The sequence below is a fragment of the Homalodisca vitripennis genome, chromosome 7, assembly GCF_021130785.1.
Source record: "Homalodisca vitripennis isolate AUS2020 chromosome 7, UT_GWSS_2.1, whole genome shotgun sequence".
NCBI lineage: Eukaryota > Metazoa > Arthropoda > Insecta > Hemiptera > Cicadellidae > Homalodisca > Homalodisca vitripennis.
The window spans coordinates 139,633,949-139,652,312 of NC_060213.1; the positions used below are offsets into that span (position 1 = coordinate 139,633,949).

The following is an 18,364-nucleotide window of genomic DNA, read 5'->3' on the forward strand; positions in this document are numbered from 1 at the left end:
GCTGATGACTTGGGTCTCAAGGTCTGCGCAAAAACGAGGAACGAATGTAATGAGCTACTTAGTGTTAAGACCGTAATTGTAGATGATTGGTGTGCAGCAAATAAGCTCTGTGTAAATGATAAAAAAATTCAAGATTTGCATATTACGTTATCTAATAGGCCTAGTGATAATGAGGACTTAAGTCTTAAGTTTCTTGGCATTTTTATACAACCCAATCTTAAATGGCAAACTCATATTGATTATGTAGCTTCTCGAATTTTCCTGAGTTATTTTTCTTATAAGATCCCTTAATGGAACTATTTCTGCTAAACACTTGCTTTTTATGTACTATGCCTATATTCATAGTTTCTTAACATATGGAGTAACTTTTGTGAGGCCAATCTCAGAGTGCGAATAAACTGTTTTGTGTTACAAAAAAGAGCAGTCAGGCTTATATGTAATGTCCAGAGTCGTGAGCACTGTAAACCACTGTTTGTAAAATTAGGTGTATTAACATTGCCGTCTATTTATGTATTAAATGTTTTGTTATATGTCAGAGATAATTTATCATTATTTATTAATCAATGTGATGTTCATAGTTATTAGTACTCGTAATAGAAATAATGTAGTTGTACCAAAATGTAACTTTGCTAAGCAATCAAGTCAGTTTTAGATATCAGGGAATCAAATATTACAATGTTTTGCCCAATCATATCAAGGTATTAAACAGATCAAATTTTAAAAATGTTGTAAAGAAAATGTTAGTAAGATTCATGTTTGTACACTGTTGATGAATTTTTAACTGTGATAAGAAGTAAGGCTATTTAAAGTAAGCTATAGATTATTTATAATATGACGTTGTTATATACATATTTTGTATTCTGACAATAAACCATTTGAATTTGAATTTGAACAAACTGTTCTACTCCTACAATGAAAATTGTTGGAATTACAGTGAAAACAAAAACCAAATAAAAATATTAATTCAACACGTCCACGACGTGTACCTTATCGAGTACATACGATCTTTCACAACTGTTGTTGTGTACCTGATCGGCTACACTTTCATAAAGTGCGTTGTGCGCCGATGGGGTACTTCTTTCTATGCAATTCCTTATTGCCATTGCGGTTTGTTAAATTTCATCCTGTGCTTAAATAAACACCTGGGACTATTGTGTACCCCGTTGGGTGCACGATTGCTTAATTTTAAAGGTAAATTAAATGTTTATACACCTCTTGGTGTACACAGAGAAACATAAAAAAATTTATTTAAATAATTTTTACGCGAAATTGTGAAGTGTACATACTTTTTCGTTATACTTAGACATTTCACATAAAAAAAGATTACAGTTTTTTGCTATTATTATTGATAAAGTTAACAACAAATAAAAAAGTCAGGAAATTAGCCATCGTCTTGCACCTGTTAAAAACAGTTTCAGATGATCCAAATTACTCAGGCAGCCAGCCAAGGCATTCCATTAACCTTTCCCTCTCTAATTTAGGACTGGCTTGGATTCCAAGAAGTATTTATTCTTCTTGAACAAAACTGAGCCCTTTAATGTTAGACTTGGAACTAGACCAGCACTTCTGCATTGTGTAAGCTTCTTGGAAAAATAACAATACTAATAAAAAGGCGGGAGTCTGGCTGTGGTTTGTTATTCTCTTTTGCCACTGTCTTTATTTTATGAGATAAAAACTTAACATGAAATATTTTTATACGTAGGGTGCCAAAAAAGTAGATAGTCCTAGACGTTTGGTACCACAATACAGCGGTTATGACAAAGTAACCTAGCCAAGTTCAATTGAGAATATGTGCATAGTAGTATATAGTGGACAATGGGATCAACGTGTCTCAGCATGCAGTCTGGCTGCACAACTATCAGTTGTGGTTCGTAAGTCATCTTCAACCATTGGTCCCCACGTATAGTCTTAGAGAGAGCTTCCTAGACCCTATTTCTTTGTCTAGTTAAATAAGACAACCTCAGGTTGAACATTAGGGCTGTACATTTTCTGGAAAATACTGACTTGTAGTTTAACCCTTTGAGTACCAAGCACTTTTGAGAGGGTGGTGTTGTCACAGCCAAGCATTCATGACACCTCTCTTAGTACTAAGCACTCCTTTCGGTGTGTGGCGTTCTGCAAAATAATTCAACTTTTAAAAAATAAATATAATGAGATGAGTTATTTTGGTGAGAATTTTGTTATGTAGGGGAGAAAGTAGGCTATAACTTATAATCAACACTTTTAAATACTGTATAAAACAATTACAACAAAAATTTCATTTTTAAATGTTTTTTACATGTTGAAAAACAAAAATTGTAATTCTTTAATCTTAGTACGTTTGTATACACCTTTTTATTGTTCCATATGTAAGAAGGAACAAGTATAACAGATCAAGTTTCAAAAAAGTAAGTCTGTAATACTGAGTTTTGACTTTTCTTATATATTAGAGCAACATTTTTAAAATCTGCACTCGCATAAAAGTTGTCTCTCCTATTTGTCAAATAGCTTTTACTAGCTGTAACAAATCAAATCAGGATAGATAATATATTTTTATTGATTTATTATGTATAAAATAAGACTAAGTAGAATTCCATATGTCAAAATTTATTGACAAAAGCCAATATATTCCAAAAGCCAATCTCATCGGCTCTTAGCACTCAAAGTGTTAACCCATTTTGATATGTTGAGATTGGCCTGTGATGTTTCTCTACTAAACATAAAAATAATCTAAATTATATTCTACTGTAGTAGAGTATCTATATATGAAATTGGAGTAAAAAGACATCAACAAGACTAGCAGAAAGTGCGTGCTGTAAGTAACCTTCAAGTCAAGTCAAAATAACTTTATTTATATTATCCACAGCAGTATAATAAATAGTGTCAATAACAAGGAAGTTACTTTCATAATTACAATTATGTAGGTTTCATAGTATTTTAATTGTATAAAATTCTTGAAATGAGTAAAATTTATTTTGTATTAAATATTCTTCTAACTTTATTTCTCAAAAGGAAACACAATAATGCTCATGTAGCCATTGCTAGTATTTTTCCATACCTCACTTAACATTTCGACATTTAAAGAGTTAAAAAGGAAAATTCAGGAAATTTTAGAGGGGTTTCCCTTTTATTATAAAAAAAACATACTAAAACAAAAAAATATTTGCAAATGTTCTTTTTTATATAAATTATCCCTAACATGTACATGTCAAAATGATACAAGTTATATACTTTCTTTTACAGGAAGATGTTTAAAAACTTTTTATGTAGCTGAAAGATTCTTAAGAGAAAACAAACATAGCTTTATTGAGGCTACAAGCAAAATTATTGTCCATTATTATACTTTTTTCTTATTTATTCTTCTCCATATTTTTTTATCATTGGAAATTTGTGAAACGGGGGTTCAACAACTAGCTTTTTTTATATTTCACAATCTAGCATTGCCTAAATTATATTAATAACACTTACTATGAACTTTTGAAAAATTTGAAAAAATTACACTCAGAAGGCTATAAACACATTTTTTTCATGGTTTTAGAGCAAAAGTAGTTTCTATAAAAAGACCTTGTAAAAATGTGTGCCTTTTGGTTGGAACTAACTAAACTTTAATAATGTTAATGTCCATGCTTTATATGGAAATACAATATACTGTTGTTATATTTAATTACTGTTAAATTTTGCAAGGACAGGATCGCTCAGTGGTAACCCATCCAAGCAACAGCCACATTCGACGTTGCTTGACCTGGTTATCTTGCGATAACCGCTATACCCGCTACACTGCGCCATTGGCTACATTGAAAGTGTTAACAGTCAATATACCAATACTTAAAATCTAAGGTTATGACATAAAATATCACCTGGAATGTAGGATCATCTTTTGTTGGCCCAAAAATGTCGTTGATCGGAACAATATCGTATTCCAACGATGGTTCTACTTCCTCGAGGAAATCTCTGACTTTTCTCATCCTGAGATCGCAAGGTTCCACCAACTCCCACAACTTTTTACCTGAAAATATAGTACGGAATAAGGTATTGTTATTAGTTTAGTAAAAAATATATACCTAATTTATATGAATGGACACAAACAATAAATCTTTTAGTTGTATTTAACATAAATAAATTTGTGATGAAATGTAATCAAGAATACTAGCCTTCTTATAATATTCTTCAACTTCTTCACACCCTTTCAGGAACTTCATTTTAATGAATTATGGAATAACTAACAAAACTCAATCTGGTTTTTCAAGAGGGTTCTCTCTGTTTTGAAGTATTAAGAGATGAAATGATCTCGATACGCCAAATACATTATATTTATGATACCTTATCACTTTTAAAACCGTAATGTTTGCTAAATCTGGTAGGGTGAAAATAATGTCGGTACGATCAGGAAACGATAAAAAAATTGCTGTGGCAACAATAGCTCACTGTTACAACCAAGCCTATACATTAGGGCTGTTAGAAATAAAATAAAGACACCTACAACATATTTAGAATTCATAACTAACCTGTATTTAGTTTTAGAGTCAGGGAAAGGTGTAATCGTTACAAAATTAATCAATTATACAAAAATAAAGTGTTAAGGATAGAATCCACTATGAAAAATACTTACTGGTAATCTCATATAAAGCCGAAATAATGTGATCGCCCAGACTATAAAAATACTGTAACTGTTTAATGTTTTGAAAATAAACACATGATCATATCTGAATGATCCTTGTTTCATTTACTTGTGTCTTCAGTAATTTATTTATGGCTCTCAAATATTTTATAATACCGCTAATGAGTTTAGCCTAAGCATCTCCACCTCCTAGTTGTTGGAGGCTGGTAACTTCGTTGAGCCTCGTCATGGAATATTTTTGCTCAGTTATTGAGTGCAAAGTACACTAACACAGAAGGCTTCTGTGGGGCAATGGCTTGCTAGACTATCTCCTAAGACTTTTTGTCATCAGTTAGTTCTGTTATATATATATGAAGAAACAACAATTTGGACGTGTTCTTACAGGGGTTTCAAAACCCTTCATAAACTGAGATCACCTACATTTACCTTTACCCGATCTCTGCCTAAGAATTTTTAAAACAAAATTAACCTGGGTGCTCATCATTAAAGGACGTATCCAAATGAATGAATGAAAAAAGTGTCAAAAAGAGCAAAACCAAGTACAGACTTTGAAAACTATGTTTGATGGCAGAAGAGGCATTGGTGCACAGGAAGAAGTTCAGACAATCTCCCATGAGAATGTTCTATGATGTCAGAATTTTCCAACGAAGGACCAGCCCTCATCGAGGGAGACGCTCAGAATAGAGCTGGAGATATCTCATATCTCTCAACTTTTGATAGCTTTCAGTTTCTCCCTTGGTGAAATAATTCTCCAAATCGTCTGCACATTTCATCTCAACCAACATCACCGGAATGGAACGCTATATACGAGGACTCTCACCATACAATTGGTTGTATGTTGTCTATAGTTAGAGCTGCCCATAATGATATCTTGAATAATCATTCAGCACATGACAGAATTGATTTAGCGAGTTCCTTTTGTTGTCCAACAGTTTTTACACTGACCAAGATGAGTTGTTCTTGTGTTAAAAAGATGAGCTGTGATCAAAACGCCTGAAAATGTGACCGGGGACAATTTCTCCAGTCAAAGTCAAAATCTCTTTATTTACACAGTCTTAAAGACTAGTAGTGGTGTCAACATGATAAGTAAAAATGGTGGCAGAAAAATAGGTTTTGGTTATTTACAAACAACTCTACACTGTACTAGTAGGTTTCACTGCCCCAGAGTCATTATTGGGTACTTTCCGATTTTACAGAGGTCACCCACTTTCACCATATCCGGCTGTTAAGAAACTAGTAGTTGAAAGGGCAGAGGGAATTGCTTCCAGCCATCAGTGCGGCTCAGCACCTTTCAGGGACAAGCGTAAAGCATCTCTAACAATCAGTAAAATATAAAAATTTCTACGTGTCTCATCACGGATCCTCGAGAAAGCTATAAATATCAAAACATAAACAGATGATAAGAGCGAGTACTAACATGCCAAATGGATAGGTTGCGTAAGCGTGGGTCAATGACCTTGACCTTGACAGACTCTGTACATGCAGCAGTACTTAGAGTGGAGAAAAAAGCACATTCTAAAATATTTACAATAAATTTGTCTAACCATAAAAGCATCAGAATGCTCTGAATGGGTAGACTATTAATCAGAAAGTCGTCTAGATTATTCTCGTTCTGGAATCTGGAGGTTTGAGAGGAATTTCTTGCCCTGCCCTTAGATTTCATTGTGTTACTCCTTTGCTATGAGTTTTAATTATAGTTCCTGTCATATTCCTTTAATTATACACCATTCTTGGCTCTGGAGGTCTTCCTAAAAATATTTTGGCTAATTGACAATTTTTATTAATACGAAGTATGTTTCTCTTTAACCAGACAACTTTCAACCCATTAGCATTACTTCAGACATCTCGATAAGATCTTTATTTAGCATCTCTGGTATTTGAACATAATACATTTACAACATGTTGCTTTTATGGATAGCTTTATTCTAAGTGTTATTTTGTCAGAAACGTAGTTGAAGTTGCATCAGCTTCTGTTGGAATTCTAGATGGCATAAAAGCGTGAGCATAGGATGAGTGCCATATAGCTTTCAACAGTATTTGTCAAGCCTATATGCACAGCATTCACAATTATTGAAGTGGCAAGTAAGAGTGTCTTAAGTTAACTACAGGGTCTGGTTTGCATTGTTACTGGTGATGCTTTAGGATCGTATATTGGGATGTAAGTTTTTCATAATGAGAACTAGTGAGTCGATTCTTTGGCTTTCATTGACAATGTCTTGTTTGCAAAATTGAAGTCTCCAGACAAGGCTTAGATCAGTTAGAGCAGGTGGGGTCAACACAGAGTTTTGTCTTTAACCCGGCTAATTCAGAGTTTTTGTTCTCGCCTACAAAATTAAAGACAACACAGCTCGCACATTCACATTGGGAGAAGGTGCATTTATTCTTAAGATGTGTGCTTTTAGGAAATGGTGTTAGCTAACCCCTGAATTCAAGGTCGAATTAGGATAGAGGAATTTGGGTGTTTTGCTTTGTTTTGTTACTTTTGTGGCTTTCATCATTCCTGATTTGAGGTTTGGCAGATCACAAAGCTTGTGATAGTCATCATCATTGGTCATTACAGCTCTTTCTGTACTGAATGGTTTAAGAATAATTTCCTTGAACCAAATCACTTAGTACTGAAATGGCTCCCTTGATTTAATTCTATGAATAGACCAGTGTAATAATTTCAGCCGTTTTATATTTTGTTTAAATAGTTTAAGTATTCATAAAAAATTCTTAATAATAAAGTGCTGTTAATACAATTGTATTAGTTCAATTCAATACGCATGTTTATTTCCAGTCACAACCGGTTTTTGACAACAAGGTAAACTATTTAATTATGCCCTTCATGTCAACATCCCTACTCATAAGGATGGAGAACAACTACTTACTAGTATCTGGAAGAGAAGTCCTGTCACATATAGACAATTAAGGCACCTGAAATATATTATATGACATCAAATATGGCTAGTGTACAAAACTTTAATAGATGTATTATTAGTTTTATAATAATGATGTTTGTAAGCATATTAATACAATGAAAGCAATTAAAATTCTTTTATGCTCAGAAACATGAACTACAATTTTTAATGGTAAAAACAATGTTTGCATATCTTTATAATGGACATTCTCTAACAATGATGGCAAATCACAGCATTACCTGGAATGCTATCCATTCAAATTCTCCATCTTCAAAAATAAACTTTTAAAAGTAACAAACTCTTGGTAAGCCTACCAATAAAATAAGATTTTTGTTTAACAAATATGTACTTTTACACAACAATAATGACATGTTAATCAAACTCATTGAAAATCAAGTCTATTCAATTAAATAGAAATTGTAATAAATACTAATGCAAATTATTTTATAAGAACCTAGATTTGCATCTGATACATTTGCTACTGGAATGTTAAACATCAATAGCCTAATGTCTTACTTTTGAGCATCTGGGTATCAGTGACTCCTACTGTTATTTTCTTTTTACAACGCAAAATAGCTTCACTCAACATGATTTTGTGCCCATAATGGAGTCTGTCGAATGTCCCTCCCAACACAACGTAATCATAAACATGTTCCTGTGTCTCCTTATTGTCTTCATCCATCGGTGAATCCTCCATTTGGTCAGATAGTTCAATAACTTGACATTCCAAAGATTTGTTTTGAATAAAGGTTCCAACATATTTGTGCATTTCTTCTTTACTAAACAACTTATCATAATACACAACTTCTACTGGATTTTTTGTGATGACTTTACTTAAATTCTGATTTCTAATTCCAGAAAGCAGAACCCTTACGTCCAAATGTTTATAGGGCAAGGCTTTAGAGTAAAGACCAATTAAAGATGAACTATACAGGGGCCAGTTGGGTGTATTCTTTATTGTGTTTTTTAAAGTTAAACTTTTATTCCACTTGGTCGCTGGAAAATACTGAATATAAACTGTATTTTTAATTTCGCTTTGTAACATAGGCAGTACCCTATGAACAATATTAGGGTTAGATATAATTAGCATTCCAGTTTTCATCATTAGAGGTTAGAACTGTTTCAATTAACACAAAGTTCAAACAAAAATTTCCTAGTCTTATGATCCACAGCAATTGACTTTTAATTTATTAAGAATCATTAATAGAAAAACATGTTTTACTTATCAAAGTAAACGTTCACAATAACTACAATGTCTCCCATCAAACTGTTCACTACTTGCACAACATAATTAAACATAACCTAACCTTAACCTAAAACGAAACATAAAATGATAACATGACAACAACAGTGCGCATGCGTCAAGGCCAGACGCCAAACACTAGTCTGCTGATGATAATTGGCCAATCATATCAGGCTGAAACTTTCAGTGCAGTTTGTGGTCGATTAAATGTCAGCTGTTTCTGTACAACTGCTTACTAGATAATACTTCCAATTCTTTTAAAATTCCAACCTAATTTTAGTGTACTACTATAAGTGATTTATGAGAGAACCATACACGTAGAGAAGGAATCTAACATAGCCTTCACGAGAAGTGTGTGTTTTGTGTGGAAAGTCTGAAAGGAAGAAACATACAAAGGTATAACAACAACCTTCACTTAATTTCTTTTAGTAATTTTTAGATGTTCTTATCACAAATTATTCAGAATTGATATACAACAAAAAGGTGTGCGCTTATTGTATTTAATTAGTTTGTAGGCTACTTTACACAATACTGATATATATTAAATAATATATAAATACATTTAATTGTTTAGAATAAATTACTTTTGTTATTGTGATAAGTTATTGGCGAAGACTTGAGCTATAGACTTGACATTTTTCACGAACCTTTATTTCTATCCAGGAAAATTTTAGTGAGATGATAGTTTCCCTCCATGGAATTTGGGTAAGCGTTAGTGAAGCCTATCACGCAAGGGGTACATATCTACTACTAATTTACCTATAAACTAAATTTATTATGAAACACTTAACTAGTTATGTTATGTTTCAGGTGACATACAGTTTTTTTGAAGGTTAAGTAAAATCAGTTTCAAAGGAGTGATAAGGATTGAGTATGGAGATGGAGCTTTCCAACGAAGAATTTCACAAATTACTTAGAAGATAGATGTGAATAATTCACTTGATATACCTATTTTATGGTTCCAATTTACCAACATTTTAGAGATGATCTAATTATGTCATGAAGCAACGATATAGCGTACTAAGCAGAGACGGCGCTTTCTTCCACTGATTGTTACTAAGGGACATTTATAAATTAATGAAAAGTTTCCAGATGGTCTATATTTGGAGCTTATGCATATTCCATTCTGAAGCAAAATGTTATGAAATTATGTAGTGCGGATGAGGGTTTCTTCAAATATTTACCTCTTATCTTATCCTTTAGAGATACTAAGAGTTCTTGTCGATGTTTAAATTGTGATTTCAGGTGATCTTACTTTAGCAGGCAAGTTATATTCTTTCTTGAGGTGGTATAATCAGTTTTTTGGTTGGATTAAAAAAATAAAGTCATATTCCTTTAAGACTGACAACTTCGCTGAAGACAAAAAAAGAAAACCTTTTTTGATATCCCTACGATGAAGTATTATAAGAGTTAGCAGCAAGAGATTTATACAGTTTTGTAACCGGTCCCAAGAAAAAAAAACTACTGAATATAAAAATATGAATATTTGCAGCAGCTATGTGAGGTATAGATTAAGGGAGCTACGTGTATTTTAATGGTTTATGACTTTAGAAAATTAGATGTTAAGTTAAATATAATTTAAGAAAATGACACAAGTAAATACATAAATGTGTTAGATAAGAACTTTTCCTAAGGAATTTATGTTTTATAAATAGTAAAATGCTGTTGTTTACTTCAGTTCTATAAATACTGTAAAATTTGTATATCCTTATCTTCAAAAGATATCCTTTGATTCTTGATTGTAAGTTAGACGGCCTTAAATTCCGTTTAAAATGCCTAAAACTCCTCACGGAATGATAAAAAATTAGTCTAAGCCGGCATTGATGGCCAGGGGTATTTCCGATCGATACTTTCCCGATTTCAGTTCATGTCCCAGATCGTACAACTTTTTCGACGTCAGGAAATGTATAAGGCCATCAATGCGGGCGTTGGTAAGGCCTGGTTGGTAAATAGAAATACATTTATCGAGATAGTACCTAAATCCAAGCTCAGATCTTGTTATCGCTCGTTAACGATAGTACTTACCTACTTATATAATCTAATGACAAATAGTAGATTTTGGGACAGGGTAGCTTCCTTCTCGCCGACATCACTTCATTTTGAGAGGCAGAAACAAGAACCAATCGTCATAATGACATGTAATTTTCACAGCAAGTCAAATAGTTGCCTTCAGACAATTCCAAAATTTCTATATTGATTTTAAGAAATAACAGGTTGTTCGTTTATAGGCTACAGTGCAAGTTGGCTCTTGTCTCCGTAACTATTATGTGTTTATAAGCAATCGTTGAATCAGAGACTAGATAGGACGATGGAACAGTTCTTTTCATTTAGCAGTGACACGAGTGTAAATATTGTTAAGTACCGGTACATTACAAAGCTTCAATTTACGTTTTGAGAAGTAAGTGAATTATTGTCAAAGTGTTGAACTACCGATTTAACTTAACTTAAGTTGATGTCAAGGTTAATGAGGACTTTACTAAATCAGTATTTTGAGAGTGTTTAGGATAGTTGGCCCTTTTTATAAGATATCAAACTATCCAAAAGTTACTTATTACCCGTTTTACTTATTAATTAAATCACGTTTATCTAAATAATTTATAAATTGACAAGTTTTCAATGCAAATAAAATCTCTGTCATATGACATAACAAATGAGAATAGGTAAGAAACAGTTAAAATGCTACATTTTTAGAGTTCCGCACATTATTGTACGTTGTACAACAAAAATCATGTTAAAACACGATGTTTTTATGGCCATTTATATTTTAGCCCCATAAGAACAAAGCCAAACTTTGTACACTTTTATTAAATTGTTTGGTTGAAGAAATATGGAAGATGTTTTATTTAAAAAGACAGGATTAGGCCTAAACGTATCGAAATGTGTTTAGTTCTTTTTGAATAGATTGTTCTTATTTAAATATTCAAAATGTGTACACTTTGCAAACAAAACTAAAGAATGGTCATCTCATACAATTCTCAACAAACAATAAGGACATAAATGCGTTTGAAGTTTAGCTATGTCCTTATTGGGGAAAGCGCCAAATCGGTTCTCTAAAGCCGGTTCTTAAGCCTATAGTCGAATAGATATAACTTCCGAATTGGAAGGGTGTGGAGGGGCAGCGAGCAGTGGGGAGACTGATGCCGCGGTGTTGCCACGTTGGTGCGGGCACTGCCGTGAGTGGTCACTTTCTCACCGAACACTGAGAAGAGAACATGAGACGGTGCGCGCCAGCGTACTTACCAACAAACAACGCGTCAGTGTGTGTTGTCTTTTGATTGTTTATACTAGTAATCAGAAACGAAATTTCTCTAATTTAACACAAATATGTGCGATATTAATATGTTACCATTATACTATATAATAATCTACAACTACTAAATAATTCGGATATCATGAAGGACAAATAATTTGGGTACTCTGAAAACCTAATATTGCATTCACAACACAAATATATTTATTTTCGGGGCTGTCAAAATACTTCAAACACCGTCAGCATACATTCTGTTGACGTATATTTCCTGTGTTCCTTAATCAGTTTGCACTCTATATTCGTCAGCAAAATCTTCCAGGTCACTAGTTTCACTGTCACTGTCATCTCTATTCACGTGAATTATCATTTCCTCTACTGCTGTTTCAATGAGACCTTCTTGTGCCCACGCTTCTAAAATAGATTTTTTTGTGTGCTTTACGATATCCGTCCATTCTACGGTTGTAACTTGTTGAAGTCCTTCTTCGGTTAACCTCCTAACTTCAGTCATGTTAAATGTTTTATTGTTCCGAGCAACGTGTCCCTTAACTTGTGCCCAAACCATCTCTATTGCATTGAAATGGCAATGGTAAGGTGGCAGTCTGACAGTTTTATGTCCTTGGGCTTTAGCCATCTCATCTATAATATACTTGGGGACCGGTGCGCGGTGGTTTATTCATTTCACATATTTCTAACAACTCGGCTTTTGTAAAATCTTCTGCAAATTGTATGTTATGCTCGCGAAGCCACGCCTGAATTTCCGCTTTTTTGTTACGTTGCGTTGGGGCCTTATCTAAAACCTTGGAGTGGTATGGGGCGTTGTCCATAGCAATAACCGATGGAGCAGAAAGGTTAGGTAGAAGTGATTCTCTGAACCATTTTGAAAAAGTGTCATGGTTCATTTCTTCATGGTAGTCTGTGGTTTGCTTTGAAGCAAATAACAAGCAATAATTAGGAACAAACCCTCCAGATGTACCAGCGTGCAGTAAAATAAACCTACCGCTTTTGCCAATATGCCTTTGCCGATGTGGCAACAGTGCCTGTTGCTATGGCAACCGCGTCATACGCTCCTCGCTCCTATTGGTCAGGTAGCCAACCAGGCAGTTCTCCCTCTCACTCCAACGTCAGAACGCCCCGCCCCGCCGATTCGGAAGTTATATCTATTCGACTATAAAAAGAAAAACAGCGTTGTGGTTTAAACAAAGATGATAACATAAAATTGTCCATTTGTGTTTTGTATTGCAGATCGAAAGAGTTAGGATGTGTCAAGCGATTCTGGAGTATCATCTGTACAATCTCAAAGATTTCTTTCATATACATATGACTTATTTACTGAACCAGTTGTTACATGTACTGTAGGCAATGGTAAGGTTATTAAAGCTTTGGTGAAGGAAGCACATGTCATAGTCACAACTGGATGTAAAAATTAATTAATGTGTCAGAGGAAGTTTGGTATGTTCCTTATATAGGCAGGAACTCAATGTCTGAGAGTTGCTCAGTCGAATAAAGCTTTATATTCGAAGTGGATAAGTATGTCTTTATAAAAGAGAAAAATACCTCAGTTTTTTTTTAATAAAGAGAAAGATTGGATGTAGATGTAAAGACAACATTTTTATGTTCAAAGCTAGAGGGAAATATCTGTGCCAGGCAGCCAGAAGATTACGATGATCAAAATTCAAAAATATGAAAACAAAACACAGTCTGTATGGTTTGAAACAAAGTCCTAGATGTTGGTATGAAGACCTAATAAACTCTATACTAGAACAAGGTTTTACTCAGAGTAAGGCAGGCTCATGCTTGTTCATACGGAACATAAGAGGTGAAAACAGTTTTATTTCTCATTTATGTTAATGTTACCTAATAGCAAGTTCAAACAAGCAAGTTGATGACCTGATAGTTTATCTCAGAAGTAAATTGCACTTGAAAGTGACTGACCTTGGCTGTATGTTGAAAGTCGTAAAAGACGCAGTGTTCCTAAGTCAGAGGTTATGCATATCACACATGCTTGGAAAGTTCAGGGTGTCTGGTTACCACCCTGTTTGAACACTTTGAATACATTATGTGAAAACATGAATGCAAGTGTAACATTTAGAATATCAGACGACTTTTATGTATACAATATAAAACTTGATAATGGATATTCTATGAGCGTGGCTCATGCTCTTTCTACTGAGGATTGGGATAATGTAGAACACGTCTTAGTAACACATGTTAGCTAATTAGAACAATGAATCATGAATGGTTACTCGAAAGATGGAAAGATTTTTCACAGGTGTAGCAAAGCAACACAACATTATGCCCAAGGCGAACATGCAAGCAAATCTCGTACAGGATATCTATGCTTCTTCGCTGACGTAATATGGGCTTTGTTGGGGGAAAACTGTGTCATATTATCAGCTACTCAATCTGATTTTGTAGCAATGAGTAAAGTCTAATTGAAGCACTTCTTATTGAAATCTAAAAAGTGACAGAATTTGTGCAATAGATTGACACACGTTTGATGAAAAATGCTGAAGAATTTCACAAGAGGTCTAAGCATATTTACGTCGTCACCAGTATGTTCGTGAAGAGTACCAAAAGGGTATCTAATATGTGAAAAATGCTGCAGGTTTGCAAATTTTGGAAAAAAGTTTGCAATTTTCCTGACCAGCAGGCTCCAATTTGCAAGGCTGAAGAGTTTAATCCACCATTCTCGTTTGAGAGCAAATTGAAGAGTAACTATAGATCTGTTCATTAAAGTATGTTACTGGACAACACAAAAAGAATAAATAGGCCTAATTTTATTTGTTTTTCATACAAGTTTACAAGACGCATATACTGTCATTAAAAGTATATTTTACACATTTACTTAAAAACTTATTAGTATGGTCATGACGTAACAATTATCCTAAGAAATGTGCCTGAATGAGCGACGGCCTATGCGTAAATTTGAGTTGATAATAATGTTATGAACTACAGTCTACGGACAGTTTTAATGTAAAAAGTTAAAATAGAAGTGGAATTAGAGGAAACTAATTAAATACAAATATGGATATATTAAAGACATATTATAAATTTATTAAAATATGTTAACACAAAAATATTTTAACATATTTATTTTCATATGCTTGTATTTTAATTATGTGTTTAAAAAGGTAATTTGATAAGATGACATAACTTTAATAAGATGACATAACTTTAAATAGTGTGTGGTTACAGAGCTTATAGATACATACAGGCTTGCTTAATCATCCTTTAGAGAAATCACTTTCTCTAAGAGTCTGGTAACAACCATGGGTACAACAACCATATAAATAATCACTTTCATATGGCAACCTATTTCATTATATAATGGGATTGACACTACAGTGAGCACTGAATTGTATCAGATATACAGGATTTAAAACGTGCTCATAGTACCACATGTGAATGTTATTTTGTTAGCAATTTGTGCTGCCAAACCATTACAGTATACTGGCCGCTCATCTTAGATGCACATCAAATGCATTTGCATCGCAAACACTCTAAAGTCTGTCAATATGTCAAATAATGCCTCTCCTGTAGTAGAAACCAAACCTTTTAATGACAGTAGTTTCTTGCACACTTCATGTCCTTTAAAATCCTTCCATTCAACAATATCAATGATAAGCTTCATCTGAATGATCAAAATTATGGTGTTCATTAAAATTATTGTTTTGTTTACTCAAGACAGTGTTAATTATGCTGTTAAATGTGACATCATTGGAAATCAAGTCGGTGTCCTGGCTGTAAAATTTGTCAGTTTCGGAACAGGAGGGCACCAAAACATTTTCAGCCTGGATATGTCCAGGTGGCCCAGCACAGGTCTGGACTATGCCAGAGCTGGATATTAGTGCATTGCTTACCTTGAATCTTTTTATCTTCTCTACTCTTACCTGGTCTGAAGACAGTCAGTTAATGCAGAATGTCCAGTAGGCCTATATATTATTTAAGTAAATCTTGCTGATCCATTAGTAATTAATTGACAATCTTCTCAATTTATAATCTTCCTAAACATGTAATTTTTACTTTTTTTAAATAGTAAAATACTTTAAATAGTTTAGTAATTGAAACAAACCAAAGTCAAGATTAAGAAACAAAACCTATTATGATTTTTATCAACTCTTGCAGAAAGTTCTTCAGTATAGGACAATTCTCTTAGTTGTGAGACTGACTGTGGTATCTGATTTAAGATAGCATGATCTGTGGGCGTATTTAAAGGGGGGCACAGTGGACTCAAGCCCACCTCCCAATTTTGAAAGACAAATGTTAAAATTGCACCTAGTAGTTTGTCTTAAGGGGTAGGGATACGATAAGCAGACCCGGTTATTTATATCGAAGAATGTAATCATCGATACCTAATATTCGCATCTCAAATCCTAGACTTTCAATCAATACATCAGTATCTGTAGTCCGCAATAACAAACATATGTTTTAAATTAAAATGTGAATTTAATATTAACAATAATCAAATAAATTATTATAACCGAAATTAGGAAAACTGAAGACGACAATATTTGCTACTCTCACAGTTACATTTGTTCACATAATGGGGTTTTCTGTACGAGTCCTTTATGTTGAAGCCACGAAAAACGTCATCATCTTTCAAAGCAATTTCGTGTAGTTTTCTAAAATTGACTGACATTCTTAATAATCAAATGTTACTTATGTAAAATTGAAATATTACCTTACGTGTATTATTTGAAAGTGTTTACAGCTGTTTATATAGATAATTTAAGTTAATTGTTCAAAATAACTAATTAGTATCGATTGATTATATCGATGGTTATAATTGAGTATTATTGTTTACCAATTTCGATATAAAAACCGGGTCCGCTTATCGTACCCTACCCGTCTTAAGCTACAACACATTCATAGTCTTAAATCTCAACGCTTTTCTGTGGAAATATTCCCGAGCCCCTGTTTAGGAGGATATTGATTCATACCTCCGAACTTACTCAGTCAGCTATCTCTGAAATAATTTCCTGTATAGCCTACACTACTGCATGATCATCCTGAATGTATCTCTATCAAGATTTGTTCCAGTTGGTTACATATTGTTTTAGAGATACTTGAAAACTAGTTAGTTTGCAACAGTTCAATCCCACATTTCTAATAGGCTATAACTAAGCATCTGTTGGAAATAGCAAGCGAAATTTTAAAAAACTATCGGAAAAGATTAACTACAAGATCTGTACATAATGTTTAATTAGATGTACAGTTTTTTAATTACGCATTCTTACTATTGTATGGACTATATGTTTTTAAGTTTTTGATGCGTATAAAACACTTTATATGCGACACAAAAAGTAAACAAAGTTTTGTTTTGGCCTATAATAAATTGGAATAGTTTAGAAATGGTTTCTTATTCAGAATAAAATTTGATAACAGTTTAACAGATGAAATTAAGCATCTTGACAATTTAAACACAAGGTTCATAATTGCAAATATCTTAATGTTAACATTTCTCAGGAATTTCGATTATACTGTTTGATTTGCTGTAAAATAAGGACGTTCTTTCCTTTGATGTATTTTATTTCAAAAACTTCTTGCAAAACTTTATCGGTACTTTGGGATTATACCGACCACACCCAGACATGAATCGTTATTTCACATTTCGTTTCTACTGATTACTAGATTAGCGTAGAACAATATTTCGTCAATATAAAACAGGAATTGTCTTATCGCAAACCCCTCCCCATCCTCAGACAGAGGTCAAAGTCGAGCGTCTAGTAGATAACGTGATTGCAGAGTCTCGCCGCCCGTTCAGCTGGTGCATCGCTTTGTTGTACTTCCGTGTTTTACCTCTACATTTCTCCAAACACAAAAATTCAACAAAAACAAACATTTACCAAACTAAACTCTTTATTTAAAAAACACTCAAAACTTGTTTTTATTCTTGATCACATTCCGCCACCCAAAATGCGAGTGCCTCCGGCCATCAGCGCGGGCTTCGGCAGCACCTTCGGTGCTGCCCCGCGCTGATGTCGACGAAAGAAAAACATCCCTCGAGATAGTACCTATCAGTAAAATATCAAATTCTAGAGGGGCTAATCAGAAATATAAATTGAATTGTAATGGAAAGGTAATTATGTACCGTGCAAATCACGTGATGCCGCGCGGCCTGCCGTAATCAGGATTCTCGAGAAAGATAAGATAACAGCGACAACAATACCGATCACAATACCTGGAAATGCTTGTAAGTTTGTAATTTTGTAATTGAAGAGTTGTTTTTTCGTTCTATCATGTTTGTTTCTATAAATTTCTATTTTTGTGTTCTTCATACTGGTGTGGTCGGTATAATCCCAAAGTACCACTTTATCATTTAAATGAACTACTCTGAATTTGAATCCAATGACATTGTGCATTCAAATGTATCC

At 33.7% G+C, this 18,364-nt stretch overlaps 1 protein-coding gene across 2 annotated transcripts in view; it reads right to left on the reverse strand.

Annotated features, from left to right (window-relative positions):
* The window catches only part of LOC124366429 (bifunctional coenzyme A synthase), a 37,589-nt gene extending 28,773 nt beyond the window's left edge, over nucleotides 1-8,816 (reverse strand). Inside the window, exons 1-2 of one of the 2 annotated variants that reach the window (XM_046822976.1) lie at nucleotides 8,014-8,816; nucleotides 3,837-3,985 (exon numbers count right to left, since the gene is read on the reverse strand). In XM_046822976.1, the coding sequence (XP_046678932.1) occupies nucleotides 3,837-3,985; nucleotides 8,014-8,602 (738 nt within the window). In that variant the 5' untranslated portion in view covers nucleotides 8,603-8,816. The remainder of the gene's footprint in view (nucleotides 1-3,836; nucleotides 3,986-8,013) is intronic. The other variant, XM_046822975.1, reaches the window with a different exon arrangement.
* Nucleotides 8,817-18,364: the final 9,548 nt, after the last annotated feature.